Source organism: Saccopteryx bilineata, chromosome 6, assembly GCF_036850765.1.
Source record: "Saccopteryx bilineata isolate mSacBil1 chromosome 6, mSacBil1_pri_phased_curated, whole genome shotgun sequence".
Lineage (NCBI taxonomy): Eukaryota > Metazoa > Chordata > Mammalia > Chiroptera > Emballonuridae > Saccopteryx > Saccopteryx bilineata.
In genome coordinates this window covers 112,449,488-112,472,156 of record NC_089495.1, presented here as the reverse complement: position 1 = coordinate 112,472,156, position 22,669 = coordinate 112,449,488, and the positions used below count along the sequence as shown (strand labels likewise).

The window sequence follows — 22,669 nt, the reverse complement described above, 5'->3', positions numbered from 1 at the left end:
ACAACTAAGGTGCCAAAACAAAGAACTGATGCTTCACATTCCTCTCTCTTCCTGTCTGTCTGTCCCTATCAGTCCCTCTCTATCTCTCTCTGTCTGTGGCACACACAGACACACACACACACACACAAATGAGTTAGTTGAAGGGTGTATGTTTTTAATAATAAATGTAAATAGTACTAACAATTTCAAAGTGATAAACCAAGATCTGCTTGGCCATTCTGAGCTCACTCACGTCGACAGTGTCAGGAATCCTGCTTTGGGTGGAAGTGCCTTGCGTGGATGGAACATTTTCCCAAGATATAGCATTTTTAGTCTCATTTATGTTCTCACCCTTCACCCTAACAACTATCCCAGTGCAGCTTACCTGCTTTAGCAATCTGTGCAAAAGGCGATTTCTGCAGTTTCTCTGTTTTTAAAACAAAGGAACACTTCCACCATTAACATGTACCAAAAAGAGGAGGAAGAAAAAAAAAAACATAGCCCGTTTGGTCCGCCTTCCTTGGCTGTTGCTACCTTGCAGTTTATGACTTACAGACAGAGGGAGGTCTGACGGCGTGGAGGAGACAGACTGAGAGCCAGCTAGTCCATTCCCGGGGAAACCACGAGCCTCTCAGTGCAGGGAGCTCTGCTGTGAGATTCCGTTTGTGTGACTTTGAGAGGGGTTTGTGAATGATTTCTAAATGTGTGCCTCGCTGAGGCGAGCCGCGAAAGGAGGGGGCAATCCCGCCGAGCCAGGGGCGGAGGAAGCCAACGGGGACCTCGCGGTGCTGGAACTGACTCGAGCCTTGCATGCAGTTTTTGAAATTGGCAAAACAGAAATCAAATTGCTATCATATTATGCCTGTGGAAGCTCAAGGAAAAGGGACTCTATACCAGCTTACTATTATGAAAGATGCAGTGAGTTATGGGCATGTGTCTGATGTGTGGATGCTGAAGACAAATGTAAGTTTGTCATATTTTCATACTATATTTATTGCTGTGTAACTTTCTCTTTTGGCTTGAAATCACACTTGGCTAAAATGTAATCATTTTACAATGAGAATTTCTAGTGTGGAAAGTTGTTAATCTTTGCTTAAGACCTTTTCTCCCCTTTTATTAACTAAGCAACATAATAACATAAGCTGAAATGCCCAACAGCAGCTGTGGCCATTCAGCCTCAGAGTGACTGACAGAACCATCGCCCCAAGTACATTCAATTACTATGGGATTAACACTGGACTTATTTTTAATTGACTTTCTGAGTGTATAAGGCATGCAACCCCGCTGTTTTGGTTTGCATGCTAATTTAAAGCCCCTGTGGCTAATTTAGTGTGATCAGCATAACCAACAGTATGAGATAAAGGTAAACAAGATTCCTAGTAGTCACAAAACTTTTCTTTTTTGGCCAGGGCCACATTTTTTTCCCGAATGCTCAAAACTCTGCAACCTCTATACGAAAAGTTTATTCTGCTTTTTTGACCTTGCTTTGGAGAGAAAAAAATGAAACCAGAGGACTCTACTAAAATTGTGAAGGAAGGGAGGAAATAGAAAGAGGCACTGCAGTTCCTTAACTACTATTCTAATAATGGAGGAAAAGAGCCAACTGAAGGAGCCCAGCCCTTATACCAGCTTCAGTGTGACAGAGTGGGGACTTACAAACGGATGGTGAGCAGAACCTGTAACTTGTTGGCTTTTTTACACTTCATCTGCTACAAGTTCCGGCTTAGACATGGACATTCTTTGTGAAGAAAACAGTTCTTTGAGCTCAAGTGTGAACTCTTTCCTGCAACGAAAGGATGGCACAAGGCTCTACACTGACTTCAACTCTGGAGAAGCTAACACTTCAGATGCATTTAACTGGACAGTGGATTCAGAAAATCGAACCAACCTTTCCTGTGAGGGCTGTCTCTCACCACCATGCTTCTCTTTACTTCATATCCAGGGAAAAAACTGGTCTGCTTTGTTGACAGCTGTAGTAATTATTCTAACCATTGCTGGAAACATACTCGTCATCATGGCAGTGTCCCTGGAGAAAAAGCTGCAGAATGCCACCAACTATTTCCTGATGTCACTTGCCATAGCTGATATGCTGCTGGGTTTCCTTGTCATGCCAGTGTCCATGTTAACCATCCTCTATGGTGAGTGGCGTTACTTTCCCAGCTGTACCCACAACAGAAACAAAGAGCTTGTGCATGTCATTAGCAGATGAGCCAGGGTTCAGGGGACAAAATAAACACAAGGCTTTGTTAATAAGTGTGCTATGTTAGCCTAGTTACTTAAACTTTACTTTTAAAATGGGGTTCACATATTTTAAAAAAACAGACAACCTATTATCTGTGATCATTAGAGAGTTCTGTGCTTTGAAACAATACATTTCTACATTTTATGTAGAAATAGTTATAAATGCCCCAATCCGGTCATAAGCAATAATTTATGTGTCATTCTGAGTTCATTTGATTTTCACTACTTAATATGCACAAATATCCCAGCCTTTAGGACAGAACAGTTTTCTCTCTGTCACAGTTTTCAGCACTTCTAATGGAGTGGTAAAACCTTCCCAATTACCTAGGAACATTTGCAGAGAGAACATGAGTGGTGCAGTGGGTTTAATGTCAAACTAGTCAGAGTCTCTATGAGAATTAAATGAATTACTCCAGTTTTAATTGTTCCCTGCCCAGGGAAGCTCATTTGGAAGGATGCCTTTGAATTATACCCTCAACTCCTTAAAAATACATATGCATAAACTCCGCCAGTCTGGTGGGGAGGACGCAAAGCCAATGGGAAGACGTGAATCTTGCTTTCTTCTCAGCAGAGTTCAAGTCAAACCCCTCAAGTGTTTGCAAGTCAGCAAACACTGAGGCAGCCTCAGCTGGGAGCACAATGTGATATTCTTTCCAAATTATGAGTAATACGGCCAAATTTCTCCTTTTAAAAAGAGAGAGAGACTATTGAAACTGCTGAAACAGCGCATGAGCAGACACCCAGAGCTAGACACGGGTTGAGTGATGTCTTTAAGGGGGGATTCTTCTGGCCAAGTCTTAGTAGCTAAAAAATATATATATATTTATATATATATATATATTCCCGGGGAGCGAGAAGCAAAGAGGTGAGCAACACAAGGCAGGCGCCAGTTTGCACGGGGTGGATAATGCTCATTGCAAAGCCAGCCCACTTGACCACTCGAATGACACAACCGGACCGTTTCATTCAAGTCGCCTGTCATTTCCTAGATATTCCGGAGAGGTCCTCGCTTCCCTGAAACCCCACCCTGGTCAAAGGCAAACTCCAGGAGTGGGGGCTGACTCTCAGCAAGGCTTCTCCGGGAACCTAAACAGCGGAGGGTGGTGGGGTGACACGGCCCGGCAGGTGGGGGGAGGGAGCGGAGGGACCAGGCACTAGACAGCGGGTTAGGGAGCTGGGACCTGCTGGGCGTCTCGGGCTCCGGGTGCAGGCCGCCCCCTGGCGGCAGCCGCTCTGCGTGCAGCCGGTTGCCGCTGGGAGTTGAGCTCCTCCCTGGACTAGTCCCCTCAGGACTCCGCAGGGTGGGGCGCGGAAGTGCTCCCTCCTTATCCCCCGCTGCGGAAACCCGGACTAGGGCCTGTGGCTGCTGCTTTGCAGAGAAAACGCCTCTGAAAGCCAACATCAGTTCCGACCAGGCGGAGCGTGGCTCCCCCCAAGGCGCTGCTGCTAAGGAAAAGGCTCTAGTTTCAGCTCAAGTTCTTTGCAAATACTCGGTGTGAAAGGCATTTTGTACAGAGTGTGTTTGAAAATGAAGAGTTTGTTTAGCTTGGTGGGTCTGGAATATTGTAAAGAAAAGGTGGTCTTTATAATTTTCCTTCAGACATGCACACAGATCTAACACCTTTGCTTAGACTATTTTCAAAATTAATTAAGTTTATATAACCATTTGACACCCCCCAAAAAAACAAAACAAAACAAACAACAACAACAAAAAAAAGGACACTTTGCCTGTGTCCATAAAGTGTACCCTTTCTCCCTAACACAGCAGGTGACCTCCTTCAGTGACTCCCCCAGTGGAATCATCTGCAGAGCTTTAAGACACTTTGTGTTTGGGACCCACGGCCACCCACCTTTCTGGGTGTCAGGACTTCTCTCCAGCTGACTCTAATATGAGGCCAGGAGTGAGGACCACTACCCTAAACTGTGGTTGCCAATGTGAGGTCCCAGGGCCAGCAGCATCAGTACCTGCTGGGAACTTATTAGAAATAACAGAATCAGAACCTCCAGGGGGCTCCACCTGCGAGTTCTGATGCTCACTGATGTCTGAGACCCACCAGCCTGAAACAATTCTTGGGAGAACACCATGCTTTTCTTCCCCATTGTCTTCCTCCCCCCCCCCCCAAGCCCCAAATTTAAGTTTAACTCTCAAAACATTATTAGGTAATTATGTTTCATTTTTACAAATAAAGACATATTCTCATTCTCTTTATTTTAATTATTCCATTGATTTGAGAGAGAAAGAGAAAGGAAAGAGAGGAAAGGGGGAAGTGGGAAGAGAAGAAAAGAGAAGCATGAGCTCATTCCACTTAGTTGTTCCATTTAGTTGTGCACTCATTGGCTGCTTCTCATACGTGCCCTGACCGCCTGGACCGCCTTGACCCTCCTGACCAGGGATCAAACCCGAGACCTCGGAGCACTGGGAGGACACTCTGTCCACTCAGTCACCCAGCCAGGGCTGACACATTTTCATTCTTGAATTTTAGTCATTTATTCCTTCACGCGAATAGCATTATATCGAGAGGCCACTATATGCCATCCCAGGGTAAGACTGAGCGGTTATAATAACGACAAAAGGATGGGGCTAACTTCAGGAAACCTAAAATGTGAGGAAGATGTGTGAACAAGTAAAACAGTACACTGTGAGGCGTTTCAGTAGAGAAGCCCGAAATATGTCATAAGTCATGACATTAAAAAAAAAAAAAGACACGTTTTGTTAGGTAGAATAGAGTTAAGTAATCCCTGAGGAGAGCCTGTTTACCCCAACACACTGCCATAGTTTCAGCCCAAGGAAATGTTCAAACTTGTGTCCACCAGCCGGTGACATCTTATTGTAGTTAAACACAGTTGCTATTGGGCTTTTTTGAAATACTGAAACTATCTCACGTTGCCCTGTGCTGCCACCTGTGCCTTCCCCAGGATGGAAGCTGTTGCCGCAGGGGAGAACCCACGTGCCAGAGGCAGCATAAAGTCAAATACTGACGCTAAGCTTCTGCACCCTAGGTTACCGGTGGCCCCTGCCCAGCAAGCTCTGCGCCATCTGGATTTACCTGGACGTGCTCTTCTCCACGGCCTCCATCATGCACCTGTGTGCCATCTCGCTGGACCGCTACGTTGCCATCCAGAACCCCATCCACCACAGCCGCTTCAATTCCAGAACGAAGGCATTTCTGAAAATAATTGCTGTTTGGACCATATCCGTAGGTAAGTGAGAACGATGTTGCGGAGTCTCGTTTGAAATGACAGTTTGTGCCTCCCAAGGAGACCTGTTCTGTTTTGTTGCAACATTCGGAACCTATCATTTTGTTTGTTGCAAGGTATGTTATAACAGTCAGTATCAGATTCAGTGGGCAGAAAAGTCCACTCATGTCACTGGCTGACAACATAAATTTGAATTGCTTTGCACATATAAGACTGTATACACCAATAGAGTCAAAATCAGGAATAACTGACTAGTCACATTCAAAAATTTCTTCCTCACCTCATGCTTTCAAATTTACTACTCTAAATCTTGAGTTCCCCAGAGACCTCACGTTTATAATCAATTACTGAACTTGTGGTCAGTGTAAGAATACAGAGTCTCATACTGGTGAATACAAAATTTCTGGGGGAGGGCCCTGGCTGTCTGGCTCAGTGAACAGAACATTGGACCAGCAAACAGATGTCCTGGATTCGACTCCTGGTCAAGGCATGAGAAGCGACCATCTGCTTCTCTTCCCCTCCCACTCCCCTTCCCTCTTCCCCTTCTCTCTCTCTTCTCCTCACACAGTCAGTGGCTCATTTTGTTCAGGTCTCAGACCTAGGCACTGAGGATAGCTGGGTTGGTCCCAGCATCAGCCTCAGGCACCAAGGACAGCTCAGTTGATCCATTGACCCCAGACAGGGGTTGCTGAGTGGATCCTGGTCAGGGCACATGTGGAAATCTGTCTCACTATCTCCTTTCCTCTCACATAAAACAAAAGCAAAATCAAAAACAAAAGACTTCCAGGGCTAGGAGAGGAATTATATATAACTCAGAAGGAAAAAATGAGGACAGAGAAAGGTGGCATGCCCAGGGCTTCTGCACCCCTTCTTCCTTCATTACTGCTCACACCAGAGGAGTTCAACCCACTTCACTGAGGTTGATTACACACATTCAACTATCGCCAGTATTGATCTTCTGTCACACACCTAACAGTCAGGAAAGCCTCAGTAATGGAAGCTAAAGGGGCAGCTTCCAGGCAGCTAAATCAATTGCACTTGTCACCTCAACAAGCTTAGTTTGTGACCAAAGATTCCCTGGAATTTGTTTTAAACTTGCAAGGCTTTGCAGGGAGAAATACTGTACACTGTACCTGCTTATGGTCACCTGGGTGTCAGTATCTACTAAGTAAGAGACTATGGGATTTGATGACAGGCTTGATATCGAGGACTAGTGCGAGTCTATTCACAATTTTATAATAAAAATGCAGGTTTATAACAAGCAAACAATATAATATGTTGTGTTTTGGTTCCTGTTGTTTGGCTTGCTACTTAAGGGGTAATCTGCAGAGTAAGTAGCTCCGTTCTGGAGATGAGGTTGGTTTAATGATTAAGTGAACAAACACAGTGTTTGTATCATAAGTGTTATAAGTTTACAACATTATTTGAACTTTTTCCTGTAAAGTTATTGGTTTTTTCTAAAACAAGTTAGGGGCATTATTAGCTTTTTGACCATTTTTTTCCTCACTTTGTCTATGCGTTCCCAATGAGTTACTGTCACTTAACATTGTTTATGGTGATGTTTTGTACATGGATCTTCATTTTTATATAATCTTTATTTCTAAATAGTTTTTCTCTTTTATTGCTTCTGCATTTCGAATCATTACTAAAATTGCCTTTTCTACTACAAAGTTACAAAAGAGCTTTTTCATATTTTCTTCCATTACTTTCATGGCTTTGTTTTATGGCTTTATATTTAAATCAATTAGAATTTAATCTGATTTAATTTTATTTTCCGTACACAGCTACTTATACTGATAGCATTTATTTCCTCATTGGTTTGATTTGCCACCTTTACCATATACTGAGTTCTTGTATATGGTACTTAGTTTTATTTCTGGACTTCTTCTGTTCCGATGATCAGCCTGTTCATTCACCAATAGCGTACTTTTAATTGAGGACCTATAATTATGGCCTTCATTATCTCTTAGATCTAGTAGTCCTCATTATTTTTCAGACTTTCTTTTCTTACCATTTTCATTTGCTTCTTCTATGAGTTTTAGAAATTCTGCTTCTATCAACCTTCTATCTAATTCCGGGGGGGGGGGAAATAATCGCCTTTTTATTGTAATTGCATGTAACTTTATAATTCAATTTTTGTGACAGAGACAGAGAGAGAGACAGAGCAAAGGCAGATAGGGATAGACAGACAGGAAGGGAGAGAGATGAGAAGAATCAATTCTTTGTCGCAGCATCTTAGTTGTTCATTGATTGCTTTCTCATATGTGCCTTGACCGGGAGGCTATAGCAGAGCAAGTGACCCCTTGCTCAAGCCAGTGGCTTTGGGCTCAAACTGGTGAGCTGTGCTCAAACCGGATGAGCCCATGCTCAAGCCAGTGACCTCGGGGTTTTGAACCTGGGTCCTCTGTGTCCCAGTCCAACACTCTATTCACTACATCATTGCCTGGTCAAGCTAAATCAACTTTTTAGACATTTTGGCTAGCACATCTAAGTAAATTTTTTTATCCTTTTATTTATTTATTTATTTATTTATTTATCTTTTGGGGGGTGTGTGAGCAGACTCTAATTCTATATGAAATTAAGTGAATATGAATCAGCAAATATAACTACTAAAAATGTTAACACTTAGGATTGAAAAAAATACATGCACATTTGGGTCCATAAGGAGTGATGAATAAATATGTATAATTTTTCTATCATATCATATCTTCTGAAAAAAAATATTTGAAAATGCAAAATAAATCTGCTGAATAAAATTGGCTCAGAGCCAGACACTTCCTGTTGGCCTTTCTGCTGAGGCTCAGTCCCAGCTCCACTGCTGGAAACAAAGTATCTGAGGAGCCGACTTGGGACTCTCTCCCCTTGGACTGCACGGGCTGTGCCCACTCGCATGTAGCCAGGAGTTAGCCTCAGGAGGCTTCGGGGATTCAGCAGGCAACATGTTCTCTGTCCCACTGCTTGGGGATAACATTGTAGGTAAACACCTACCAGGATACAGATGGAACCTTAAGAAGAATTAGTCTAACTTGCCTTTCCCTGGATTTCTCTATCTTCACGTTTTCTCTCCTAGGTGAAGTGAAATCCCGTCCCCTTTTTCTCTTTCTCTTTGCCTCTGCTGTACTGCACTGCCATCCCCAGAGGTGCAGGCGGGAGTTCTGGGCATTGTCCAGCCTGCAGGTGAGCAGGCTGGCGTCCAGGAGCAGGCATCTCGCAGCCCTGCGGGAGGGGCTGCTGTCCTCCCTCAGAAGATTGCAGCACCAGAGAGCTGCCAAGGAGCACCATGCTGCCACTGCCCTGAAAGGAGGTCTGCAGGGCCACTCCTCACTTAGCTTACCTCTTTGCCTCATCCTCTGAGTGCAGCAATCCCTTCCCTCTCTGCCCACAGATGCAGGAGAATGTAGGAACTTCTCTTCTGCCTGACCAGCTCTTCTCATATTTCGGAACGTCACATCACAAAAAAGGCGACACTTTTGGAGGACATGTACTCCTTCAGGATGCTCACCCATGGCTACGAGGCTGTTTAATGGCCCAGACAGAGTGACAGCTGACTTCTCTCTGCATGGTAGACTCTAGCCATAGCTATGGGACAGCATGCTCAATAAAACAGCAATTAGTAGCACACACTCTCCAGAGCCACCGGAAACTGGTGACAACAACCATGATCCAGTCAGTACTAAAAAAGAAATGCTCTATCCTTATTGATTTGGTGGGGTTCATGGACTATGAATTCCTTGGCTCTTTTGTTGATTATTCTTTTAAGCGGGAGGAGGAAGTCAGGACTGGGACATAGGTTGCTTCTGACCACTTAAAGCACAGGACCAGTATCCATACAGTTTCCCCTCCTGCCACCTCCTTCCTGCCTTGGGCTGTCAGGAAGCTGCAGGCTCTGAGGCTTGTCTCATAGTTCATCCCTTTGAGAATGCCCCTTCATCCCTTTCAACTTAAATATCCTCTGCCGCTGTGTTTGCTTTTCAGCTGTTTCCTGCAACCTGCTGACCTTGCTGCAGCTCTTTGACTTGTTTGGGCCCTTTCTTCAAATACTGTTACTCTCTAAACCAGGTCCCATCTGCCGTCTGCCTTCCGAAGATTCCTCCATCATTTGTGAAATACTAATGAGAAGAGACAGTTTCTCTCTTCATGGACTGTTATAATTCATTCTGGTCAATGCATTTTATCTTTTCAATCATTAAGTGGAATTTTAGGAGTGAGATAATGCAGATACAAGTGCTTGGATACAATCTTGATCCACCAAAAAATTTTTATACGTGCATATATATTTTTTATTTTCTTATTATCCTTTTATGCATTTATTTAATTCTGTGCATTGACCTCTCTTCTTCAAAACTGTCTCCTCCCTTGGCACCTCCCCTTTCTTCTCTGACCTTTTTCTGTTGTTTTGGTAGACTCCTTTTCCTCTTAGTCCTTAAATGGTAGTATTTTCTAGAGATACATTCTCACTTTTTTTACTCTCCCTTCTTTTGCTGGGTTCTTCCCATTTCCATGGACTCAGTTATTAACAGAGAACTGATGGACTGATCAATCTATATTCTAGCCCACGGTGCTGTTCTCCCGGGCTTCAGATTGCTGCATCCAGTGATCTGAGGAACACTTCCAGCCAGAAGTCTCATAAGAACCTCAGTCTTATCTGATCAAAAGTTGTCCTCATTGCCTGCCATTCCTCCTCCTAAAATATCTATCTTAGAATATGGCATTAATGCCTACTCATCACTAGACACCAAGGGTTCAGTCTTCCCTTCTTCACCTTCACATTCAAGTAATTGACTAGTCCTTTGGTTTTTACTTGCTAGCTATTTTATAAATCACTCTTCCCTCCCTATCCAACCTTCACCATTTTTTTTCATCTGCTGCCGAATACATTTTCCTGTCTTCAGGATTCTGGCTGTCATTCTCCACCTCATCACTGAAGTCAACCATATAACCTACAGATTTAACTTAATCACTCTCCTGTGGGAAATCCTTGGGTGACTTTGCTACCAGTATATTGCAGGTCCTTAAATGAGAGCTAGGCCCTGTCACTATGGTCCCTCCCTTCCCATACCTCTATGTCACCTCCTACCACACTTGACTTCACATTTCATTCTCAAGCTACAATAACTCACCCTTAATTCCCACATCATTTCACCTTTAGTTTTGTATCTTCTGCTTCAAATTCCTTCTCATCTCCTTGCCTGGCTAACTTCTGCTTTTCTTTTAGCATCACCTCCTCCAGGAAGCCTTCTCCACTTATCCCCTCTCTCCAAATCCTTTTATACATTACCTTCTCATGTATCATATCATGTTTATTCTCCCACTAGGTCATGAGTTCCCAGAGAACAAGAAATGAAAAACCAAAACAAACGTTATACTTCCTCTTAAGCCTAAGTTATTTAATAGAGAATGCTTATCCAGAATGCATACATACAAAAAATAATTCTAGAGTCTGGCACTGAAAGCACCTTTAAGAAATTTTTATTTCCTTATGTGCTTGGTTTCCAAAAAGCTATTTTCAGATAGGCTTTCATATAAAGCATAGAGAAAAAAAATATTTATATAAAAAGAAACTACTTTTTTTTCTTCTTTTATACCAGCCATGTTGTAGTAATGGTAAATACCTAATTAGTAAGGTCTGTAAAGAAATATTGATGTATTTTCCCCCACTGGCTGGTGAGCTTCGGTTTAAGGTGTTAAGACTTACTTGGAAAGCATGAGAATCACCCTCTTCTAAGCCAGGTTCTCCATCTAAGAATCAACATAGCCTCTCGGGGTAGTTTCCCTTTAACATGTCTTTTTTGTAATAGCTATATGAAGGAGTAGAATGTATCTACTGGATGGCTCATGGTTCTCCAGTTGGGATTGCACCATCACAGCTAGTCATTAGTGGAGTCTTCATATTCTACAGTCTAGACATCAGCTTTACAAGTTCAGATTTATGTCTTTCTTTTCTTCTTCCTTCCTTTCTTTCTTTCTTTTTTTTCTTTCCTTCCTTCCTTCCTTCCTTCCTTCCTTCCTTCCTTCCTTCCTTCCTTCCTTCCTTCCTTCCTTCCTTCCTTTCTTTCCCCCCTTTATCCAGGGATGATCTGAGCAGATAACTTACATTAGACAAATTTCAACAAACTGACTTATTTAATACAAAAGTAACATAAACCCATTTTCCTGGATCCATTCACCTACAAGGGAAGTTCCTTCCTAGTAGGGCAATCCTCTCAGAAGGCTATAGAAGACAGCAACATGGAGCTGGCAAGGGTCAACAATGAGCCATGGGCAGTACAAGCATGGGAGGGACACAGTGAGCGTTGAATGAAGGTCCAAGCACTTAGCAGAAGATTGGATATGTATGTTTTCAACCTTTATTTACTTATTTATTTATTTATTTATTTATTTATTTATTTTTGTCTTTTTCCGAAGTTGGAAACGGGGAGGCAGTCAGACAGACTCCCGCATGCGCCCGACCTGGATCCATCCGGCATGCCCACCAGGGGGCGATGCTCTGCCCATCTTGGGGCGTTGCTCTGCTGCAACCAGAGCCACTCTAGCGCCTGAGGCAGAGGCCACAGAGCCATCCCCAGCACCCGGGCAAACTTTGCTCCAATGGAGCCTTGGCTGCGGAAGGGGAAGAGAGAGACAGAGAGGAAGGAGAGGGGGAGGGGTGGAGAAGCAGATGGGTGCTTCTACCCCGGAGCCAACTGGCCAGGGCCCAACCTTTTTTATTTTTAAAATAAACTAAAATATAAGTAACAGTCTGATGGAGAAAGACTAGCTATTCCAGAAAACAAACTTGGCCATTATAATAAAAATGCAAATAAATCAGCAGAATTAGAGATGAAGGGAGTTTGTATGAAGATGGAGATGTTTGAGTTGAGCTTTGAAAGATGAACAGAATTTGGGAAAATGGAGAATGAGACAGAATTTTCTGGCCCTAGACACTTGGCTTAAGTGCATCAGCCTAGCATGTGAACATCCGAGTTCAATCCTCGGTCTAGGCACACATGAGAAGTGATCATCTGCTTCTCTTCCTCTCCCTCTCCCCCTTCTCTCTCTCTTTCTCTTTTGCAGCCAGTAGCTCAACTGATTCAAGTGCTTGCCCCAGGCACTGAGGATAACATGGTTGATTCAAGGATTAGCCCCAGACAGGTTTGCTGGGTAGATCCCTGTTAGGGGCACATGCATGTGTCTATCTCCCCTGTGCTCACTTAAAAAAAAAAGAAAAGAAAAGAAAAGAAAGAGACATAATTTTCCAAGAAGAAAGAATAATGTGGGAGAAAGACATTATGATATAGCTTGTTCAACAATGAATTGAGATATATGAACTTCAGAGTCCTTTAAAAATATTTTTATAATTCTGTAACAGTGATGAATTGCTCTTTTCTACTCTAGGGATATTTGTCTCTAAATAAGCAAAACCAGTTGTCTAAAATCAGAACATCTTTCCTTTGGACAGCACTGAAATAATGCTAAAGATTTCTTAGCTATCAGACTTGTTCACCATTTCACTTTAGCCATCAAAATAATCTATTATATATAATATTGCAGTCCTAAGATTAGTAATACTTGCTTATATTAATCATGTTATAGTTGCTGGCTGAGTTTTAGAGAGCTAGCTTGGAATCTTGGATAAACAGGGAGATGTTTTTATCAGAAACATTTCAAACCTTTTTTCTAGAGAGTTCTAAAAAGATTTCTACAGATGAACTGTTTCATTCATTTTTATTATAATCCTTCTTGGTTTTAACTCCAGAAGATGACAATATTTTATCTTCCCCTATTTTTTGGGCCCTTTCTTGGTTGAGAATAACAATCTTTGTTTTAGCCACAAAGAGTCAAGAAACACAAAGTACACCAGCACTTTAAAATATATTTCTAAATTTAACTTTTAACCTGTCCTCATAGTTCTCATTTTTTAATTAATACTTGGGTTTATGCAAATAGGACTGTTTGAGTATAAAGGTGGATAGAACCTTTCCCAATTTCTATTAGAAAGTGTCCAGAAGACCCTTGATGATAACAGTTGTTAATGATTGCCATTATCTAAGTTTTGGGAGGTTTTTTTTTTAAGAAAGTTAGTGGGGGATTTTTTGTGTGTGTTTGTTTTTTAAAGACTTTATTCATTTGAGAGAGGAGAAAGAGAAAAAGATAGATAAATAGATGATAGATAGATAGATAGATAGATAGATAGATAGATAGATAGATAGCAGGAAGCATCAACTCCCATATGTGCCTTAACCAGCTAGGCAAGCCCAGGGTTTTGAACCTATGACCTCAGCATTCCAGGTTGATGTTTTATCCACTGTGCCACCACAGGGCAGGCATCTAAGTTTTTAAAACATCTTCAGAGTGATGAATGAATTGGCCTCCTACATTTCCTTCATTTCCATGGAATGGATTCATCCTGACTCCTTTTCATATTCTTATTTTTATTTTAAAATCATTTTTTATTTCAATTAAAGTTGACATACAACATTATGTCTTTCAAGTGTACAAGCCAGTGATCATCTATATAAATCTTGTACCAATCTGATACCATACAGAGTTATTAGAATAGTATTGATTGTATTCCCTATTCTTCACATTACCTCCCCATGACTATTCTGTAACTACCAATTTGTACTTCTTAATCCTTTCACTTTTTTCACCCATCCCCCCAACCCCTCCCATCTGGCAACCCTCAAAATGTTCTCTGTATCTATGAGTCTGTTTCTGTTCTGCTTGTTATTTTTTGGCTTTTTTAGAATCAATTCTTGATAGATATGTATTTATTACCATTTAATTCTCATATTTTTAATAGTTTTTTTCCTTAAAGAAGACCATTTAACATTTCATGTAATATTGCTTTGTTGGTGATGAACACCTTTAGATTTTTTTTGTCTAGGAAGCTCTTTACCTGTCCTTTGATTCTAATAAATGATAGTTTTGCTGGGTACAGTAATCTTGGTTGTAGGTTCTTGCTTTTTTTTCATCACTTTGAATAGTTCTTGCTAATCCTTTCTGGCCTACAAAGTTTTTATTGAGAAATTAGCTGACAGTCTTATGGGGGTTCCATTGTAGGTAACTAACTGATTTTCTCTTTCTGCTTTTAAAATTCTCTCTTTGTCTTTAACCTTTGGCAATTTTAATATGATGTGTGTTGGTGGAGGTCTGTTTGTATTCATCTTGCTTGGGACTCTGTGCTTCCTGGACTCGTATTCCTTCAACAGGTTAGGGAATTTTTTTGTCATTTTTTCAAATAGATTTCCAATTCCTTGCTTGCTCTCTCTCTTCCTCTTTGAGGACCCCCATTATGTGAATGTTGTTATGCTTGAAGTTGTTCCAGAGGTTCTTTACACTATTCACACTTTTTGGACATTTTTCTCCTTGCTCTTCAGATCAGCCTGACCAGGCAGTGGCACAGTAGATAGAGCATCAGACTGGGATGCCAGATTGGCTGGGTTTTTTCCTTATATTCCAAATCACTGATTGGATTTTTGGTTTCATCTACTCTACTGTTAATTCCCTATAAATTATTCTTCATTTTAATTAGTGTACCCTTCATTTCTGACTGGTTCTTTTTTATGGTTTCCATATCCTTTTTCATGCTGTTGAAATTCTCACTAAATTTATCTATTTATCCCTTAAGTTCATTGAGCATCCTTATTACCAGTTTTGAACTCTGATTCTAGTAGATTGCTTATCTTGATTTTGTTTAGTTCTCCTTCAGGAATTTAGTTCTGTTCTTTCATCTGAAAGATGTTTCTTTGTCTTTTCATTTTGGCAGCCTCCCTATTTGTTTCTGTGCATTAGGTAGAGCTGTTATATCTCCTAGTCTTGGTTAAGTGGACTACTGTTGTTGTTGGTCCAGTGGCACAGCCTCCCTGTTCACCCAAGCTTGCACTCCCAGTGCAGTTCCACCCCCCTCCTACCTCACCCTATCCTACCCCCTGTGTGGACTGTGTACACCCTCTTGTTGTAGTTGAGCTTTGATTGCTGTTGGCATGTCAATAGGAGGGATTTACCCCCAGACCAATCAGCATCAAGGACTGGCTGCAGCCACTATAGAGGATCAGCTGTGCAGGGGCTTACCCCACAAAGCAAAAGGAAGAAAGAAGAGAGGAAGAAAACAAAGGAAGGAATAAGGAAATAAAGGGAGAGAGGACAACATAATTTTCTAGGAGGCCTTTGGACTGTCCTTTTTCTCTATGACAAGTCATCTTTAAAGTAATATGACCACTTATACCCACTTTTTTGTATACAAGACCTCCACTGGAAAAGTACAGCAAATTAAAGTTTGGATAAATATCTCTATAGTAGCTTTTTTAGAATTTTTACCCATAGAAACAGGTTTGGCAAACTTAGACATAGAGTTAAGAACGAGAGACATAGAAGAATTTAACATTCTAACTTCAGGTAAAAGCTAAAAGTCACACTTTTGTCTTTTTTTCATAACTTCGTGCTTTGAACTCAGCAGGAGAGAACATCATTAATTCAAGTAAGAAGTATTTTCATTCTATTAATGAAGTTTCATTTTTGGCTGTTTACATTTCTCATAAAAGTGAAAGCAATCTCAGTAACAATGTTAACAGGAAATGTCCTTCAGATGAATGGGGGACTTTCAGATTCTGGTTGTGGCCTTCAGAATTTCCACTACCAGCCTTCCTTCAGTGAACTAGCTTAGCTAGCACTTGCTAACCTGCCTTTTTGAATTATTTTCTTCATGTTTTGCTAAACCATCAGTAAGAATATTTTTTAAAAAAAAAATGAATGAAAGACGCAGAGAATGAGCCTGAACTCCAAAGGTAAAATATTTGTCTAATCAATCATAATAACCATGCTAAGACTAGTTTCTAAAACAACATAAAATAGAAAAAAGTAATGACCCATAACTTAAGAAAATTCTACTGCTGGACAAGGACTTATTTTGTTTCTGTAAATGACCACTGGAAGGACTTTGGAATTACTGAGATATCTGTATTCCTAAGGACTATCCCAGATAATCTGATTCATTAGGAATTGAGGAGAAGCCCAGGAAGCACTGCCTAAACTCTCAGTTTAGAATTTGGATAGATTTTTGCCATGTATATTCTCATAGATTGCATTGCAGATATACTTTTTAAAATTTCAGATTTGTACATTGCATATACACTTATTTGCAATAAACCATGGAAGCACTTTCAGTAGTAGTGCACAAAGCTTTCAAACTATGCAGTAAGCATACTAGGTTTTTAACTTCTCAAGGGCAGAGTGGGACCATAATTTATGTTTTTGAGTTCCTCACAACTAGCACAGTAGGACTCAATAAATGCTTGCAAAACTGACCATTAATGAGCCAGTCCCTATTTCCTCAAGTAGTAAATTGGCCTTGATTATTTATAATCTCACATTATTTTTGGTGTAAAAACTAAATTTAAGAGTATTACCTTAACCAATTTGGAATAAAACTTACTCTTTCACCCCAAATCAGTCATGGTAATAAGGTACCATCTTAGGTGCCAAAGAGCACCATGATATTTTAGAGATATTACTGCCAATCAATAACACATTACCAGAGATTCCAAGATGGCAACAGAGTAAACAGACATTCCACCTCCCAGGACCCAACAGGAGTTATAAGTAAATTTAAGAAAAATCATCCTGAAAAACTTAGAACTAAATGAAAAGGAGTTTATAACCAAGGAATCATAAAAGAAACCACATTAAGACTGGTAGGAAGGGAAGAGATGCAAAATGGGCTGCCCCAGCTTCCAGGAGCATACAGCAGCTAAGGATCAAAAGGGACTCTCAGCTGTGGGGACGTTTTCTCTGAGAGTTATGAGTCCTAAGTCCCAGGCTAGACACCCCAGCCTAGAGCACCAAAGACTAGAAGAGGTACCTACATAGCATTTAGTGGTGAAAAGAGGTGAGGTTTCTGTTTGTGAGAAAGATATGGGAGATCTCAGAGACACAGGAACTCTCTCCAAGGGCCATTGTGAAAATATGGTTCACAGCCACTTATCCAGGGCTCTGGCAGAGGGAGGACTAAGAGGACTAGAGTGTGTGAAGAGAGCGTGAAATTGAAAGCCTGAGGAATGACATAATGGGTGACATCCACCAGAGCCCCTGTGCTAAATCATTCTCTAATACTGCAATCACCATATTTCTGGGTGGAGCAATGCCCTCCATGTAGCAGGAGCCTGAGGGAAAGCAACTACACCACCCTCAGAAATCTCTCTTGCCCCACCCTATGGATCTTAAACCCTGATGAGGAGTAAACAGCCTTGGCCAGGGAGCAAGGGACTTGAGAGTGACTCAGTTTTCTGGTATTGAGGCCAGAGCTTTTCCCTCTGCTTTCCTGAGAATATGACTGGTGCTTCCAACGCACAGGAGATAGAAAGAAATATTCCATGCAGAAATAAATTTTAAAAAGTTAGGGTAGCAATACTTAAATCTGACAAAATAGCCTTTAACACAAAGGCTACAGTAAGGGACAAAGAAGGTCACTATGTAATGATAAAGGGAGAAACCCAACAAGAAGATATAACCATTGTAAATATTTATGCACCCAGTATAGTAGCACCTAAATATAAAAAACAGATTTTGATGAACATAAAGGGAGAGATCAACAACAATACAATAATAGTAGGGTATTTTAACACCCACTAATATCAATGGATAGATCCTCCAGAAAGAATGTCAACAAAGAAACATTGGCCTTAAATGGCACACAAGATCAACTAGATTTAATTGATATCTTCAGGGAATTTCACACCAAGGTAGAAGAATACAGATTCTTTTCAAGTGCTCATGGTACATTTTCTAGGGTAGACCACATGTTAGGACACCAAACAAGTCACAATAAACTTAAGAAAAATAAAAGCATATTCTCTAACCACAATGGCATAAAACTAGAAATCAATTACAATAGAAAACTGAAAAACATACAAATGCTTGGAGGCTAAATAACATATTTTTAAATAACAAATGGATTAAAAACGAGCTGAAAGAAGAAATTAAAATTTTCCTTGAAGCAAATGAAAATGAACATACTACAACTCCAAATCTATGGGACACAGCACAAGCAGTCCTGAGAGGGAACTTCATAGCATTACAGGCATACTTTAAGAAGCAAAAAAAAAATCTCAAATAAACAATTTAACCCTGCACCTAAAACTAATAGAAAAACAACAATAAGCAAAGTCCAGAGGAAGAAAAAGGAAGGAAATAATAAAGATAATAGTAAAAATAAGTGACATAGAGACTAAAAAATACAAAAGATCAATGAAACCAAACTGGTCCTTTGAAAAGGTACACAAGATTGATGAGCCTTTAACCAGACTCATCAAGAAAAAAAAAGAGGGGCCCTGGCCGGTTGGCTCAGCAGTAGAGTGTCGGCCTAGCGTGCGGAGGACCCGGGTTCAATTCCCGGCCAGGGCACACAGGAGAAGCGCCCATTTGCTTCTCCACCCCTCCACCACGCTTTCCTCTCTGTCTCTCTCTTTTCCTCCCGCAGCCAAGGCTCTATTGGAGCAAAGATGGCCCGGGCGCTGGGGATGGCTCTGTGGCCTCTTCCTCAGGCGCTAGAGTGGCTCTAGTCGCAACATGGCAACGCCCAGGATGGGCAGAGCATCGCCCCCTGGTGGGCAGAGCGTTGCCCCATGGTGGGCGTGCCAGGTGGATCCCAGTCGGGCACATGCGGGAGTCTGTCTGACTGTCTCTCCCTGTTTCCAGCTTCAGAAAAATGAAAAAAAAAAAAAAGAAAAGAAAAAAGAAAAGAAAAAAAGAGAGGACTCGAATAAATAAAATTAGAAATGAAATAAGAGAAGTAATAACCGATATCATAGAAATACAAAGGATTGTAAAAAAAAAAAAAAACTATGAAGAACTATATGCCAAAAAATTGAACAACCTAGGGAAATGGATAAATTTCTAGAAACATAGTCTTCCAAAATTGAATCTGGAAGAATCAGGAAACCTGAGCAGAGTGATTACATCAAATAAAATTGAAACCATTATCAAGAAACTCCCAGCAAATAAAAGTCCTGGACTGGATGACTTCACAGGTAAATTTACCAAACATTCAAAGAAGAACCAGTATCTATCCTTCTCAAGCTATTCCAAAAAATTCAAGAGGAGGAAAGACTTCCAAGGTTTTTACGAGGCATGCATTATTCTAATTTCAAAACCAGATAAAGATACTACAAAGAAAGAAAACTATAGGCCAATATCCTTGATAAACACAGATCCTAAAATTCTGAACAAAATATTAGCAAACAAGATCCAGCAATACATTAAAAAGATTATACATCATGATCAAATGAGATTTATTCTGGGGAGGCAAGGCTGGTACAATATTTGCAAATCAATAAATGTGACTCATCACATAAAAAAATGAAGGATAAAAATCACATGATTATATCAGTAGATGTAGATAAAGCATTTGTTAAAATCCAGCACGCATTTATGATTAAAATTCTGAACAGAGTGGGAATATAGGGAACACACTTCAACATAATAAAGATTATATATGGCAAACCAACAGCCAACATCATACTCAATGGGTGAAAATTAAATGCAATCCCGTTAAGATCAGGAACAAGACAGAATTGCCCCCTTTCACCACTCTTATTCAACATAGTACTGGAAGTCCTAGTCATTACAATCAGACAGTAAAAAGAAATAAAAGGCATTCAAATTGGAAAAGAGGAGGTGAAGCTGTCATTATTTGCTGATGAGCTAATACTATACATGGAAAATTCTAAAATCTCGACCTAAAAAATTACTAGATCTGATAAATGAATTTTGCAAAGTGGCAAGATATAAAATTAATATTCAAAATCATTGGCATTTCTTTTTTGACAGAGACAGAGATCAGAGAGAGAAACAGATAGGGACAGACAGACAGGAAAGAAGAAATGAGAAGCATCAATTTTTTGTTGCAGCACAGTAGTTGTTCATTGATTGCTTTCTCATATGTGCCTTGGCTGGGGCGGAGTGACCCCTTGCTCAAGACAGCAACCTTGGGCTTTAAGCCAGTGACCTTTGGGCTCAAACTAGCAACAATGGACAATGTCTATGATCCCACACTCAAGCCAGCAACCCCACGCTAAAGCTGGTGAGACCTGTGCTCAAGCCGGATGAACCCACACTCTAGCTGGCAACCTCAGGGTTTTGAAACTGGGTTTTCCATGTTCCATTCCAACATCCTATTCACTGTGCCACCATCTGGTCAGGCATCATGGCATTTTTAACAACAATAATAAACTGTCAGAAAGATAAATTAAGGAAACAATTCCACTTACTATTGTAACAAAAAATAAAATAAAATTAAGTACATAAGAATAAAGTAAATCAAGAAGGTAAAAGACTTGTACTTGGAAGATTATAAGACAAAAAAGAAAATTGAGGAAGATACAAACCAGTGATAGCATATACCATGTTCATGGATAGGAAGAATTAACATCATTAAAATTTTCATACTACCCAAAGCAATCTATAGATTCAATGCAATTTTTGTTATAATACCAGTGGCATATTTCAAAGATATAGGACAAATATTCCAAAAATGTATATGGAACCATAAAAGAACCAAAATATCCTCAGCAATCCTGAAAAAGAAGAACAAAATGGGAAGTATTACATTTCCTGATATCAAGCCATTGTAATCAAAACAGCCTGGTACTGGCATAAAAACAGGCATACAGATCAATGGAACAAAACAGAGAACCCAGAAATAACCCACACTTTTATGGTCAATTAATATTTGACAAAGGAGGCAAGAGCATACAGTGTAGTAAAGACAGTCTCTTTAATAAATGGTGTTGGGAAAACTGAACAGGTACATGCAAAAAACTAAAACTAGACCACCAAAATATAGCATTCACAAAAATAAACTCAAAATGGATAAAAGACTTAAATGTAAGTCGCAAAACCATAATAATTTTTTTTTTTTTTGTATTTTTCTGAAGCTGAAAACGGGGAGAGACAGTCAGACAGACTCCCGCATGCGCCCGACCCGGATCCACCCGGCACGCCCACCAGGGGCAACGCTCTGCCCACCAGGGGGCGATGCTCTGCCCCTCGGGGGGGGGGGGTCGCTCTGCCACGACCAGAGCTACTCTAGCACCTGGGGCAGAGGCCAAGGAGCCATCCCCAGCGCCCGGGCCACCTTTGCTCCAATGGAGCCTTGGCTGCGGGAGGGGAAGAGAGAGACAGAGAGGAAGGAGGGGGTGGGGGGTGGAGAAGCAAATGGGCGCTTCTCCTATGTGCCCTGGCCAGGAATTGAACCCGGGTCCCCCGCACGCCAGGCCGACGCTCTACCGCTGAGCCAACAGGCCAGGGCCTAAAACCATAATAATTTTAGAAGAAAACACAGACAATATGCTCTCAGATATTTCTTGCAGCAATATTTTTGCCAATATATTTCCTCTGGCAAGTGAAAAAAATGACAAAATAAACAAATGAGATTATGTCAAACTAAAAAGTTTTGCACAGCAAAGACAGAATTAACAAAATAAAACAACTCACTCAATGGGAGAACATATTGAGTGATACATCTGATAAGGGGTTAATAAATAATATTTATAAAGAACATCTAAAACTCAACACCAGGATGGTAAACAATCCAATCAAAAAATGGGCCAATGACCTGAATAGACATTTCTCCAAAGAGGACAAACAGATGGCCAATAGGTATATGAGAAAAATGCTCAACATCACTAATTATTAGAGAAATGCATATTAAAGCCACAATAAGATACCTCCTCACACCTGGCAGAATGGCTTTCATCAACAAATCAACAAACAAGCGAGTGCTGCTGAGGGTGTGGAGAAAAGGGAACCCTCCTGCACTGCTGGTGGGAAAACAGGCTCATGTAGCCAATGTGGAAAACAGTATGGCATTTCCTCCAAAATTAGAAATAGAACTGCCTTATAACCCAGCTATCCGACTTCTAGGAATATGTCCTAAGAATCCCAGAATACTAATTCCAAAGAAGATATGCACCCCCATGTTCATTGCAGCATTGTTTACATTGGCCAAGATCTGGAAGTAGCCCAAGTGTCCATCAGTAGACAAGTGGATAAAAACTCTGTGGTATATTTAAACAATGGAATACTGCATGGCCATGAAAAAGAAGGAAATCTTACCTTTTGCGATTGCATGGAGGGACCTGGAGATTTTTTTTTTTTAATTTGTTGTGTTTACATAGTTACAAGTGTTCCCCCGAATATATCTCCCTCCCTCCCTCCCCATTCTCCCTGATATGTCCTTAACTCCCTCCCCTCACCGCCTTCCCTACTTCCCTCC

The 22,669-nt window shown here is 40.9% G+C and overlaps 1 protein-coding gene across 2 annotated transcripts in view; it reads left to right on the top strand.

Moving 5' to 3' along the window:
- The first annotated feature begins 537 nt into the window (after positions 1 to 537).
- The window catches only part of HTR2A (5-hydroxytryptamine receptor 2A), a 58,296-nt gene continuing 36,164 nt past the window's right edge, over positions 538 to 22,669 (top strand). The window contains exons 1-3 of one of the 2 annotated variants that reach the window (XM_066237238.1): positions 538 to 942; positions 1,389 to 2,117; positions 5,221 to 5,421. In XM_066237238.1, coding sequence (XP_066093335.1) covers positions 1,709 to 2,117; positions 5,221 to 5,421 — 610 coding nt within the window. In that variant the 5' untranslated portion in view covers positions 538 to 942; positions 1,389 to 1,708. The remainder of the gene's footprint in view (positions 943 to 1,388; positions 2,118 to 5,220; positions 5,422 to 22,669) is intronic. The other variant, XM_066237239.1, reaches the window with a different exon arrangement.